The sequence below is a fragment of the Leopardus geoffroyi genome, chromosome C1 (genome assembly GCF_018350155.1).
Source record: "Leopardus geoffroyi isolate Oge1 chromosome C1, O.geoffroyi_Oge1_pat1.0, whole genome shotgun sequence".
In the NCBI taxonomy this organism is placed as follows: Eukaryota; Metazoa; Chordata; class Mammalia; order Carnivora; family Felidae; genus Leopardus; species Leopardus geoffroyi.
The window spans coordinates 93,575,312-93,588,634 of record NC_059328.1 but is presented as its reverse complement, the minus strand read 5'-3'; the positions used below and the strand labels follow the sequence as shown (position 1 = coordinate 93,588,634).

Sequence of the window (13,323 nt, the reverse complement as noted above, 5' to 3'; positions counted from 1 at the left end):
CCCCAAAATATCCTGAGGTTCTTGGACCTGCCAGGAGGTGACATTCTTTCCTTACAAGTAAGGCTTCTAGGAACTCCACAAGGAAGGGTATCAGGCCAACATTTCCAAGGGGGCTCTATTAGCTTCACAAAGTCAACCTTAATTCCTTAAAACTCTCTGGTCATATCTGACTCTATGCATGTCTTTTTCAAATATGACATTCCAGTCAAAGCCTTGATAATATAACCAATGTTTCTAATGGTGTCCTGTTACAAGGAGAACATATTTTTATTGAATTAATGCAGTAATTATAATTGCCATGAAAGAAAGTATACTGATTGAGAGTTTCTGAATTTCCGAGGGTTCAGGTAGGGAGAAGAGTTAAATGCCTCAATTTCTTCACAAAGGAATATTTTATCATACTTCTGTAGATCATAGATATCTTAAAAGAAAGCTTCCTCAACCTGAAAGAGCAAACATTAGAGACCCAACAATATTTTAAGTAAGAGTCATTAAAAACTATAACCATCTTTCTCAATCCATTTATCTCCATGTTATCAACTCTTTTTGAATGCAGCTTTTTCTATTCTAGAAATTTTTATTCAGCCTAGTTTTATGATCTTAAAGGTATATCAAATACTTGTATTTCTCAAAAAGTTCCTTTTATGAGTCTCCTTGAAGATGAAACACATTTGGCAAGAGCATCAGAACAATAACTATAAATGACAAAAGACTAAACATGGACATGGTTAAAAATCTGATATGAGAGTTCATTATAATATACGCAGCAAGGAAATCTGGTTATTTCTGTGACACACAGCATTTCAAGAATCATAATATCAAGCAATGACCTTACAACAGGACATATTAAAACTTTACGAATTTCATATATTTTCTTTTTTTTTTTTAAGTTTATTTATTTATTTGTGGTGGGGGGAGGGAGGGGAGCACAGGGGAGGGACAGAGAGAGAGGGAGAGAGAGAGAGAGAGAATCCCAAGCAGGCTCAGCGCTGTCAGCACAGAGCCCGACACGGGGCTTCATCTCACAAACCATGAGATCATGACCTGAACCAAAACCAAGAGTCGGACGTTCAACTGACTGAGCCATCCAGGTGCTCCTCATGTATTTTCTAGAACAGTTATAGCATTTACCCATACAATACAGCCTAAGGCTTATTATTTGTTTCACAATACTTTCTGAGTAACTTAACATACCAAATGAGCAAGCTTAATTAGTCAAAAAGACTATTTAGGATTTGAATTTCTAGGAACTTTGTTTAAAAAAACTCAGAATGTTTTAAAGCTTGTGTCTACATGGGGTCATAGACTGTTACAAAACTTAATATTTAATTACTGTTTAACCAAAGTGGCCATAAGAGATTTTATGGAAGGTTGTATAGTTATCAGCAAAACCTGGCTCCTTTAATATTGAGAAGATTTAGCTTTTTAAAATAACCAAACACCTGATAGAAACAAATATGGAAACCTTGTTTTTCTGGGCAAATAACAAAGAGGAAAAACCTTGTTTATAATTTCTTATCAAGAGCACACCCATAATCCAAGAAATTCTTGTCTTTTTTTTTAACAGAAAGAAAAGCAAATTTTAATTTTATATCAGTGTACTTTAAAAATTCCTTTATTCCTGACCACACATAAAATTTTTTTCAAAGATTCCCCTTCCCAAACTTTCTACAACTTTCTTTCTTATTTAGGTTTTGTCCTAAAATTTCACTCTCTAAATAACCAGTCTCCTTTCAGGACAAAATTATTTTCTCAGATGCTGCTTCTAGGCTTTCAGTCACCTGAAGAAAGCATCATGTGGCCGAAAGGAGAAAGTACCCCTTCTCTTCGGAGCTGAATGGTTCAGTCTCTCATATTTCTAGCCAGAAAATTTATTCAAGCCTTACATTAATAATATCAGTATAATGCCAAATTAAAACAACCAACCCATCAACTCCCCCCTCTGGGTTATTCCCACCTAGAGAACATTACCAGTAACCTTTGACAGCTTGAATAAAAGTCGGAATCTTCAACTCAAATTGAGGAGGTCTGGATATCAGAACTCACCACATAGATCTGTCACGTGCTGAGAAGTCAGAGGGGCACAAAGGGCCCATGCTGGTACCGACCACCAAGTTCTCAATGACACCCCGGATGTTGTCAGGTAAGTTGCTCTGATATCCTGCCGACTATGTCAAGAACTGTCCATGAAAAATGAACAACCTTTTAGAATTACTAAATAAAAAAATAATAAAAAATTTAAAAAAGGAAGAAAGTTTTATTCAAGCCCAAGGGAAGACAGCTGCCCAGAACACACAATCCTCACAAAGAGAGTGTCCCATGAGAAGGAATGTTTAATACAGGGTTATATATGGGTTTTTGTTACATCAACAGTTACAAATCATCATGATGAAGCACATTGCCGAAAATCACAAACTTTGTCTTATGCTTTTAGTATGTCAAGGTTGCAGGCTTTGGAGGTATGAGAACAGAATTTAGGGAGGTTTTTATTCTTATCTTTGAAATATTTCTTTTGGGTTATTTACTAATGAATTAGATGTGCAATGTGTGCTCAGGGTAGAAATAGAGCCCACACTTTGAAGTTTGGTGAAGTCATTCTGACCTTGGTAAAAGTAGAGCTGCCCTGGGAGCCCAGGAGCAGAGCCCACACACATTAAAAGTTGAATATTTCCTTGATCACCTCTTGGGGTTTGTTCACCTCCTCTACCTCCCCACCCACCCACTGCTGCTGGAGAACCAGGACATGAAACTCACTTTCCAGGACTAACCAGGGCCCTCACCGCTTGCGTTGTTGCTCCTCCAGCCCTGACCGGCACTATTAGCCAAGTGAGAGCAACTCCACCGCGGGGGAGCGCAGAGCCCCAAACCCAACAGCCACCTCCGCTGCCCAGCCTCCAAACCCAGAAAGTGTAGAGGGTGCACTGCGCGCGCGCGGCTTTCGGACACTCGCTGTGGGGAAGGGCGACGGGTGGGGGCGGAGCCAGAGAGCTCGCGTTGGCTCCGCCTACTTACGTGGGCTATAAAGCCCCGTGCGTTCGCAGTTCACCGCCAGTCCGCGAATGCACGGGGGAAATATCATCATGTCGTCGTCCGAGTCGACCATGGTTCTGGGTTACTGGGATATTCGCGGGGTGAGTGCGGTCTCGACCTCAGAGCCACTAGGTTAGGGAGACGGTCGTGGAGGCGGCCGGGGTCTCATAGTCAGAGGCCTCTGAGAAAAGGGGTCTACTCAGGGCCCCCGCGTCTCTCTCCACGGAGCAGCCTGCCCCAGCCGAGCTCCAGGACCACGGGGGCCGACCCCATCCCGCCTCTGGGATCGCGGGCCCCGGAGAGGGCTGAGGATACCAAGCTGCCTTGGCCCATCTCGGGGCGGGCGGGTGGGGGAGAAGGTGGTGGACGTGCCGCTTAACTACGCCTGGGCAGGTTGCACGGCCTCCACAGCCTTGGAAGGGGCAGTTGGCGTGCGGGGGTTGTGGTCAACTGGGCGCCGCGCAGGCGCTGACCGGGAGGGGCTTTCTCCCTCAGCTGGCGCACGCCATCCGCATGCTCCTGGAGTTCACGGATACATCCTATGAGGAGAAACGGTACACGTGCGGGGAAGGTAATGCAGCTCCGGGTGTCCGTGCGCCCCAGCGCTAAGCCACTGGCCCTCCGACTGTCCCTATCTTCCTGTGACCAGAGGGTGCATCACAGCTGAGTCGGCTGGGACGTCTGCCCCAGTCCCCCGGGAGCGCCCCGCTGTGTCCCTGGTGGGGAGAGATGGAAACATCCTTTATCTGGAGCTGGGGGTCCTCTTTCTGCCATGGTCCCGCTGCCTCTGAACAGAGACGTAAATAGTTAACCTTGAGGGCCTGGGAATGTGAGGTATTAGGATCAAGTTATTTCCTTAGACCTTCCCACACTCCTCAGGCAGGATGTTAAGGAGGTTGGGTTCCACTTCATTCTCTTACAGCTCCCGACTATGATAAAAGCCAGTGGCTGGACGTGAAATTCAAGCTCGACTTGGACTTTCCTAATGTAGGTGGCTTTAGGAGAAAGGGTGGCAGAAGGGAAGGCTGTCAAGTATATCCTTGCTTCTTTCCTCTCTGGTCTAGGGGGACCTAGAAAAGGGGCCCTTAACCAGCATACAATAAAAAGAATTCAAGGGTGCCTGAACTTGGATGGAGAAAAAAATTACATTTTCATTTCCACTGACCACTGACTAAAGGTTAACAATTCCTTCTTTTGTGAATATAGACAATAAGTGACATTGGTTATTAGCCATGGCCGTGACCTTGTCACTAGCAGAAATTGGGTATTTCCATATTCTATTACACATGTGGCAGATACTGTACCTAAATATTATTTATATGCATCATACTTTGAAATTATGATAGTTACACCTGCTTGTTATTTAATGCATTAATTACTATAATTTTGTTTCTTTAATGCCTTATAAATTGTGAAAATAAATATAATTTGCTTTATGCATTTAAAAATCTTATTCTGAGAAAGGGTCCATGGAATGCATATATACATACACACACACAGAGAGATTAAGAATCCCGGCCTAGACTCAAGTGGGGACCCAACTGCTATTTTCTACTTCTTGGCTTCTTCCTCCTGACACAGCATCTTGTCTCTACTGTTCATGCCCCTACAAGTCTCATCTTCCCCAGGAGAGAGAAGCAGGGAGGCAAGAGAGAGTTGGTTGTTCACCTGATGTGTCCTTTTCCTTGCAGCTGCCCTACCTCGTGGACGGTAAGAACAAGATCACCCAGAGCAATGCCATCTTGCGCTACATAGCTCGCAAGCACAATATGTGTGAGTGGGGTAGGGCTGGTGAGGGAGACCAGGCTGGTGGTTCTCCTGAAGGTGGATAATTCCAAGGATGGTTTCTGGTCCTTTGGCCTACAGGTGGCGATACAGAAGAAGAAAAGATTCGAGTGGACATCATGGAGAACCAAATAATGGATTTCCGCATGCAGCTCGTTCGACTGTGCTACAGCTCCGACCTTGTGAGTTTCCTTAGCAGGCAGGCATCAAGGAAAAGGCCCATTTAGAAACCCAAGCATTAATTCTGTTCCATTCTGGTACTTCTGCTTTCCCACCAACCCAGTCTGTCAGAATGGGAAACAGAGCTCATTTATTGTGGGGGCGGGGGGGGGGGGGGGGGGCGGGTTCATTTGTCATGTAACTCTGGTGTTGGCCCCTCTTCCTTTCTGTCCTGCCATCCCTACTGAAGGCAGTAAAAGGAAGGCACCTGGAGAAGGGGGCCACTAAATGTCCATCACTGGCCTGTGCCCTGACTGCTGACAACTATTCTCTCTCTCTTTCCCTCCCTTCCAGGAAACACTGAAGCCTCAGTACTTGGAACAGCTACCTGGACAACTGAAACAATTCTCCTTGTTCCTGGGGAAATTCTCATGGTTTGCAGGGGAAAAGGTAGGAAGAAAGGAAAGGGAGAAAATGCCTTTCTATCTCCCCAGTGTTAATGAACTCTCCAGAACTGACCATCTTATTGTTTCTCTAGCTCACTTTTGTGGATTTCCTCACCTATGATGTCTTGGATCAGAACCGTATGTTTGAGCCCAAGTGCCTGGATGAATTTCCAAACTTGAAGGCTTTCATGTGCCGTTTTGAGGTGATGCTCCCTGTACCTTTCCCTTACAAAAACACTCACAAGCTCCCCTGGTCCCCACGGGACCCCACTGTCATAGATTCTTAACACCAGCGTGTGCATAAAGGGATCAATGGTTGGACACTTCTAAACCTTCCAAGTCTTGGGAAGGGCCTGGCTTCTACACCCTAAAGGCACTGTCTACATGAAATGGCAGCCAGGGAAGGGAAGGATGGTGTGGGGAGGCAGTGTGTGAATGTCACTGTTCTGGAATGGGTCTGTTGGACTGGATTAGAGTCTTTATCAGGTTTGGCATGCTTTTCCTTCAGGCTTTGGAGAAGATCGCTAACTACATACAGTCTGACTGTGTCATGAAGATGCCCATCAACAACAAGATGGCCCAATGGGGCAACAAGAGAATATGCTGAGCAGGAGGCGAACTTGCACTGCTTGTTTTGTTCCATCCTGCCCCTCGGAGGCCTGTACTGTCTCTTCTCTGCTCTTTTCAATAAATAGCATTTAGGCTGATGGTGTCCAGCTGCATTTCTCTTGGGAGTAAAGGCCAGAGGGGAGTAAGGATACGTGGAGCATTTCCAAGAAGTAAATCCAATCACTGCCATACTGACAACACCCTGTACCCCGACCGTGTTCAAAGCTACGGGTTCTTGCCCAAGCCTTGAGAGCAAGCACCAGAAACAAAGCTCAGATTGCACAGTTGTAGAGAACAGGTGTGTTAAATGGGACTGGAGTCCCTGTGAAGATGTGGTGTAGATACCAAGCGAAACTCTATGATGGTACCGTGGACTTCATGGAACTGGAGTTCAGAAGCAGACCCTTATATGTGGGAATGTAGTGTGATAAAGACAGAACTTTAAACTGGTGGGTTAACCAATAAATAGGATTGGGGCAATTACTTGCCAGTTAGAAATAATCGAGGGGTGCCTGGGTTGCTCAGTCAGTTAAGCGTTTGACTCTTGATTTCAGCTCAGGTCATGATCTCGTGGGTCATGAGTTCAAGCACAACTCAGCTCTGTGCTGACACTGGGAAACCTGGTTGGGATTCTCTCTCTCTCTCTCTCTCTCTCTCTCTCTTTCTTTCTCTCTCTGCCCCTCCCCTGCACTCACACTCTCTCTCTCTCTCTCTCATAAATAAACATTAAAAAAAAATAGAACCCTACCTCCCACCATTCCCTAAGACAAACTCCTATGACTACAACCTAAGGCTCAACACTAAACACCAAGCTGTAGAAGTATTGACGAAAATGTAAGAATATTTATGATCTTAGGATAGGTTTCTCTAAGACATTAATAAAGCCATAAAAGGAAATATTTTCAAATTGAATAATATCAAATTCAAAAATTTTCTAAGAAAAAGCACAAATAGGCAAAAGTAAATGGCAAGATGACAAGTGAGACAAAAAGTACCCCGTATAAAGACTATCTAAAGAACTGGAAATCATCAAGACTCTTTTTAAAAATGGGCAAAAATCAGGGCACCTGGGTGGCTCAGCTGGTTAAGCATCTGCCTCTTGGTTTCGGCTGAGGTAATGATTTCATGGTTCTTGAGATCAAGTCCCGTGTCAGACTCTGCACTCAAAGCATGGAGCCTGCTTGGGATTCTCTCTTTCTCTCCTTCTGTCCCTCCCCTGCTCGCTCTCTCTCTCTCTCTCAAAATAAATAAACTGGGCAAAAATCTATGAACAAAGGATTTACAGAATAGAAATACTCATGGCCAAAAACAACCCCCAAAACCTGTTAAAAAGATGTTTATAATCCAAGAATTGCAAACAGTGAGAGACCATTTTTCCATCTACCAGATGAACAAAAATTAAGAAGTTTGTGAAGCGTTGGCAAGGCATTTCCTACTGGCGAAGTTGTAAAATAATATAGCTCCTTTGGAGGATGGTTCGTTCGTCAGTATCTTCTAAAATTCAAATCATGTCCTGTAACCCAACAATTTCCATCCTGATACAAACTCACCCCTCACCTAAGGTATGTACTAAGATTGTGGTATTGTTTGTGATGACAAGCAAAGACCCTGTCAGTGCCCATCAGGAGTGTGGAATACCATAAGGGAAGTAAAGAATGAGATTGAACTGTGTGAACAAACATGGAAAGATCCCCCAAGACACATTGTTGAATTTTTAAACTCAGGTTGCAGATGAGCATGTATGGGACGATAGCTTTTATGTTTTGAAAAAGGAAACCATAAGGCAAGCACTTTCTACAGATACATTTATGTATGTGAATGCATAGGAAAGGTCTGGAATGACACACCGAGTGGCACTTACTTCAGGCAAATGGGAGAAAGGCCCAGGATGAAAGTTAAAGGGGATATTAGAGAGAGGCTAAGCATTTCTTTTTTTCTTTTTCTTTTTTTATTTTTTTGGCAAAGCCATAGTACATTGGGAACTGCCTGTACTGAAATGTACATTTTAAAAGGGTGAATTTCATGGCTCCTGAATTCTTGTTTTGTTTTACTGTGCTATATGTTTTTTTTTTTAAACTTTTATTTATTATTGAGAGAGAGAGACGGAGCATGAGCAGGGGAGGGACAAAAAGAGGGGGGAGGTACAGAATCCAAAGCAGGCTCCAGGCTCTGAGCCGTCAGCACAGAGCCCGACACGGGGCTCGAACTCACAAACCGGGAGATCATGACCTGAGCCAAAGTCGGATGCTTAACCAACTGAGCCACACAGGTGCCCCATACTGTGCTATATGTTTTTTTTAATTGATGTACAATTATAATACAATGTTATATTAGTTTCAGGTGGACAACATAGTGATTCAACAATTCCATACATTACTCAGTGCTCATCATAAGTACAGTCACCATCTGTCACCATACAACGTTATTAAAATATTGACTGTATTCCCTGTGCTGTACTTTTAATCTCCATGACTTATTTATTTTATAACTGGAAGTATCTACCCCTAATTTCATTTGCCATTCCCCCACCCACCTTCCTTCTGGCAACCACCAGTTTGTTCTCTGTATTTAAGTTTGTTTTAGGGGTTATTTCTTTCTTCATTTGTTTTGGTTTTTAGACTGCACATATATGTAAAATCTTTCTGTCTGGCTTATTTCACTTACATAATACCCTCTGGGTCCGTCCATGTTGTCACAAGTGGCAAAAATCTCATTCTTTTTTATGACCGAGTAATATTCCGTGTGTGTGTGTGTGTGTGTGTGTGTGTACCACATCTTCTTTCCCCATTCATCAACCTATGGACACTTAGGCTGCTTCCACATTTGGCTATTGTAAATAATGCTGCTATAAACATAGGGATGCATATATCTTTTCAAATTAGTGTTTTTGTTTTCTTCTAGTGAATACTCAGTACTACAATTACTGGATCATTTGGCATTTCTATTTTTAATTCCTTGAGGAGCCTCTATACTGGTTTCCACAGTGGCTGTACCAGTTTGCATTCCCACCAACAGTCCACAAGGATCCCCTTTTCTCCACATCCTCATCAACGCTTGTTATTTCTTATGTTTTTGTTTCTAGCCATTCTGACTGATACGAGGCATTTCCCTGATGATGAGTGATGTCGAGCGCCTTTTCATGTGCTGGCCATCTGTATGTCTATTTTCTCCTTTATTTTTCTTTAATTTTTGTAATGTTTATTTATTTTTGACAGCAAGAGAGAGCATGAGCAGGGGAGGGGCAGATTGGCAGACACAGAATCCGAAGCAGACTCCAGGCTCTGAACTGTCAGCACAGAGCCCGATGTGGGGCTCAAAGTCACGAACCGTGAGATCATGACCTGAGCTGAAGTCGGTTGCTTAACCAATGGAGCCACCCAGGCACCCTGTCTATTTTCTCTTTTAACTAGGAGAATGCATTCACGTATTGTGTAATAGAAGCTAGTTTTGAGAAAAGAAAACAAACTGAAGGGAAACGAACTCCTGTGGAAATTAGTTTGGCACTCTCCATTTGCAGAGCAAAGTCTTTGAGTCATTTCCAGCCTTCGATGGTGACCTGAGGGCCAGATTACTGTCCCCTGTGGACTAGGATCTCTCTAGGGAGGGAAGGACAGAGGGCATGAACGGCCTGGTGATGCCAGGAGGGCTGCCTCAGGAGGGATTAGCACAGACACATGGTATTAAGCAGATGATTCAACTGCCAACTTTTGCCACCCTGGGTAGCAGTACTTAGATAGCTGGGGCAATATCTTAGGTGTGGGGAGCCATTGGCCAGAAGACGCACAAACCTGGAGTTTCCCTGCAACCTGGTAACTATTGCCGTGAACTTCCATAGTGTGAGTGAGTGAGTGAAGTGTGTCCAAAGGAAAGGGAAGGCTTAGTGGATTTAGGGAAGGCCAGAGGAGTTGAGAGTGCTGTAACTAGACAGAGAATATGACCCGAAATCAGAAAGGGAATGTATTATTTACTGTTATGTAACAATGTTACCACCAATTTAGCAGCTGAAACAACACACGCTATTGGACCGTTTCTGTGGGGTAGAAGCCTGGGATTATCTCCACAGGGTCCTCTGCTTCAGGGGCTCATCTGAAAGCTGCATCAGCGTGTCAGCCAGGCTATGACCTCATCTCAAGGCTCAACTGGAGAAGGATCTGCTTCTGAGACACATGATTGCTGATAGAATTTAGTTCTTATGACCTGTTGGACACAGAGAGGGAGTTACATCCTTGCTGGCTGTCAGCTGGAGACTACTCTTGGCTCCTTGGAAAGGGGGCTCCTTGCTTCATCAAAACAAGGGAGATGGTCTCCTAGAATGATGGATACGCCAGCCCTATGTAATGCAATCATGGAAACAACGTCCCATCACCTTTGGTGTCTTCTATTAGAGGCAAATCACTGGTTGCACCCACACTCAAGGGGAAAGGATTTCACAAGGGCATGAGTACCAGAAGGTGGGATTATGGGAGACCATCTGTTCACCACAGAGAAAGCAAAACAAACAAACAAACAAACAAACAAAAAACAAGATAATGGCCTCGTAGTCCTCTGAGAGAAGACTCCTGGGAAAGACAGGTGACAAAAGAGAGTGACAAAGCAATTAGAAGGGGGAGGTTTTGGGGCACCTGGGTGGCTCAGTTGCTTAAGTGTCTGACTTCTGCTCAGGTCATGATCTCATGGTTCGTGGGTTTGAACCCAGTGTTGGGCTCTGCATTGACAGGGTAGAACCTGAATGGGATTCTCTCTCTCCCTCTCTCTGCCCTTCCCCCACTCACACTTTCTCTCTCTTTCTCTCTCTCTAAATAAATAAGTAAACTTAAAAAAAAAAAAAGCATAGGTCTGTAAGTGAAACATATTTCATATGAAGTCCAGATAGATAATGGACAAATCACGTGTTCCAACTTTTTCTAGTTATCATGTTTGTTAGTGAAAATCCGCTGAACGGTTCTGCAAAACGAATAATCTTACTGGCCCAGAGAGCAGGGAAGGCCACTGAGAGGAACAGATCCATTCTACAGGAGCTGTAGTTCCCTCAGGCTCCAACCCACCTCTAACACTGATTCTAACACAGGCCAAGAAGAAACTGCTGTCACAATGGGGGCTTCCAAGCCAGGAAGGGGAGTGATGCCCTATCATCCCAGAGGCAGAGTCGGTCCACACAAATGAGAAATTAGTATACCGGTGATGGGGTTGTGCAAGTAACATCAATACGAGCTTTCCCACAAAAACAAAAACTTGTGAGAGGTGCTTTAAATTTGGTGGAGCAGTTCTCCAAAAAGTATTCAGGAAACTCATTCATATTCATTGTCGAAAGCTGAGCATCTAGATGAAGGCATTTCCAGTTCAGAAAGAAATAGCTTATGTGATTAAAGAAAAACGAATCATAGAGTTATTTCATTGATGGGGTGAGTGGGCTGGGGGACACTGATGTGTGCGAATATGGATCCGCCTTGAAAGCCAGCTTGAGGGCTGTGAGAACGTCTGGACTTTACACAGAAACTGCACATTCCTGGGGCACCTGGGTGGCTCAGCCGGATAGTCGTCTGACTCTTGATATCCGCTCAGGTCATGATCTCACAGTTCATGAGCTCCAGCCCCACACCGGGCTCTGTGCTGACAGCATGGAGCCTGCTGGGATTCTCTCTCTCTCTCTCTCTCTCTCTCTCTGCCCCTCCCTTGCTCGTGCTCTTTCTCTCAAAATAACTAAATAAGTATCTTTTCTTACTTGCACATTCCTCATCCTTCTTCTGCAGGACTAGGTGAAGCAATGAGCCACGCCACCAAAAGGGACTTAGGGAGTTCAGATGGATGGTAGGGAAGACAGAAGGAATTGGCATTTAGCCCGTGATTTCTCTAATATGCAGATGTGCTCCTGTCTCGCCCCTGCTTTCATTATCCTTCATAATCTGACCTCCACCTCCTTTCCAGCTACATCTCTGGGCCTGGGCCTGCCCCTCCCCCCTGCCCTGGAACACACTTGGTTCCAGCCTTTCTGAATTCCCTAAGGAGAAGCACAGCCTCTGGAGTCTGGAGGCTGCTTAGGTGGAGATCCTGGCTCTGCAAGGTAAATTCTGGCCTTCTGTGCCTCGGTGACTTCTCCCATAAATGAACCCTCCCTCCCTGGGTTGTTACGAGAATGAAGCCAATATTTCTAGAGTGCTCTGAACAGACCAATGTTATGTAGACAAATATGAATTATCCAAAAGTCCCATGTTCTCTTTTATCTTCACGCTTTTGTACTGGCTGTTCCCTCTGCCTGGAATGCTTGTGCTCCAGCCCCATCGGTCTGCCCGATGCCTATTCATCTTCTAAGGTAAACCTAGAAGTCACCACCTCTGGAAGGCCACAACTGATAAGATAAATCCCGCGGAAATGGTTAGTGATGGTCACCTAAGATTTCTGACTGCTTTCCTTTTGGGAAAGCTTCACTACCCTCTTGCACTTAAGCGTAGCCTTGTGACTTGCTTTGGCCCATTAAATGCAAGAAGTTACACACATTCTCCAGGCAGGAGCTTTAAGAGTCAGTGTATGAGTTGCACATCCACCTCCTACCTCTGTGCTGCCTCTGCGAGCAGGTGCCGAGCTGAAGTCTCCATCAGTCTGACAGACGACGAAAAGCAGGGCCCCTGCAGACCACATCGGGCATGAAGCATGAGTAAGAAATAAATGTATGTTGGGGCGCCTGGGTGGCGCAGTCGGTTGGGCGTCCGACTTCAGCCAGGTCACGATCTCGCGGTCCGTGAGTTCGAGCCCCGCGTCAGGCTCTGGGCTGATGGCTCAGAGCCTGGAGCCTGTTTCCGATTCTGTGTCTCCCTCTCTCTCTGCCCCTCCCCCGTTCATGATCTGTCTCTGTCTGTCCCAAAAATAAATAAACGTTGAAAAAAAAAATTAAAAAAAAAAAAAAAGAAATAAACGTATGTTAAACGTTTGGTTTAACGACTGACATTGGTTTGGTTTAGGACTGACACTCCTCCACCTCCCCCAGGCAAATTTAAACGCCCTTCTTAAAATCTGTTCCCTTAGAATTCAATGTTTTCCTTGATGAACTTACCACACTGAACTCTAATTGCTTGCGTAAGTGTCTGTCTCTGCCACTAAATTATAAACTGCCTGAGAGCCGGGACTGTGTCTTAAGCAAATTTTTATAGTTAGTGCTTGTATAGAGCCCAACACAAAGCAGGCATTCACAATGCATCGATCCAACTTTGTTCTAATGAAAATTGGAAGGAGAAGAGGGGTTTGCTTCAAATAAGTGCTTAATACTCTCAAAAATTTTTCTCCAATCTCCTCTGTTCTG

The 13,323-nt window shown here is 44.5% G+C and overlaps 1 protein-coding gene and 1 long non-coding RNA gene across 2 annotated transcripts; one reads left to right on the top strand and one right to left on the bottom strand.

Moving 5' to 3' along the window:
• Nucleotides 1-2,237: 2,237 nt before the first annotated feature.
• LOC123598401 lies at nt 2,238-12,656 on the bottom strand. Its single transcript, XR_006712584.1, has 2 exons — nt 12,579-12,656; nt 2,238-3,817 (listed from the first exon to the last, which is right to left on the bottom strand). It is a non-coding gene; the product is annotated as an uncharacterized LOC123598401 (long non-coding RNA).
• GSTM3 (glutathione S-transferase mu 3) lies at nt 3,053-6,127 on the top strand. Its single transcript, XM_045478570.1, has 8 exons — nt 3,053-3,131; nt 3,526-3,601; nt 3,953-4,017; nt 4,722-4,803; nt 4,897-4,997; nt 5,329-5,424; nt 5,513-5,623; nt 5,929-6,127. Exons 1-8 carry the CDS (start codon nt 3,060-3,062, stop codon nt 6,025-6,027), a joined length of 702 nt encoding a protein of 233 aa, XP_045334526.1. The 5' UTR covers nt 3,053-3,059; the 3' UTR covers nt 6,028-6,127.
• Nucleotides 12,657-13,323: the final 667 nt, after the last annotated feature.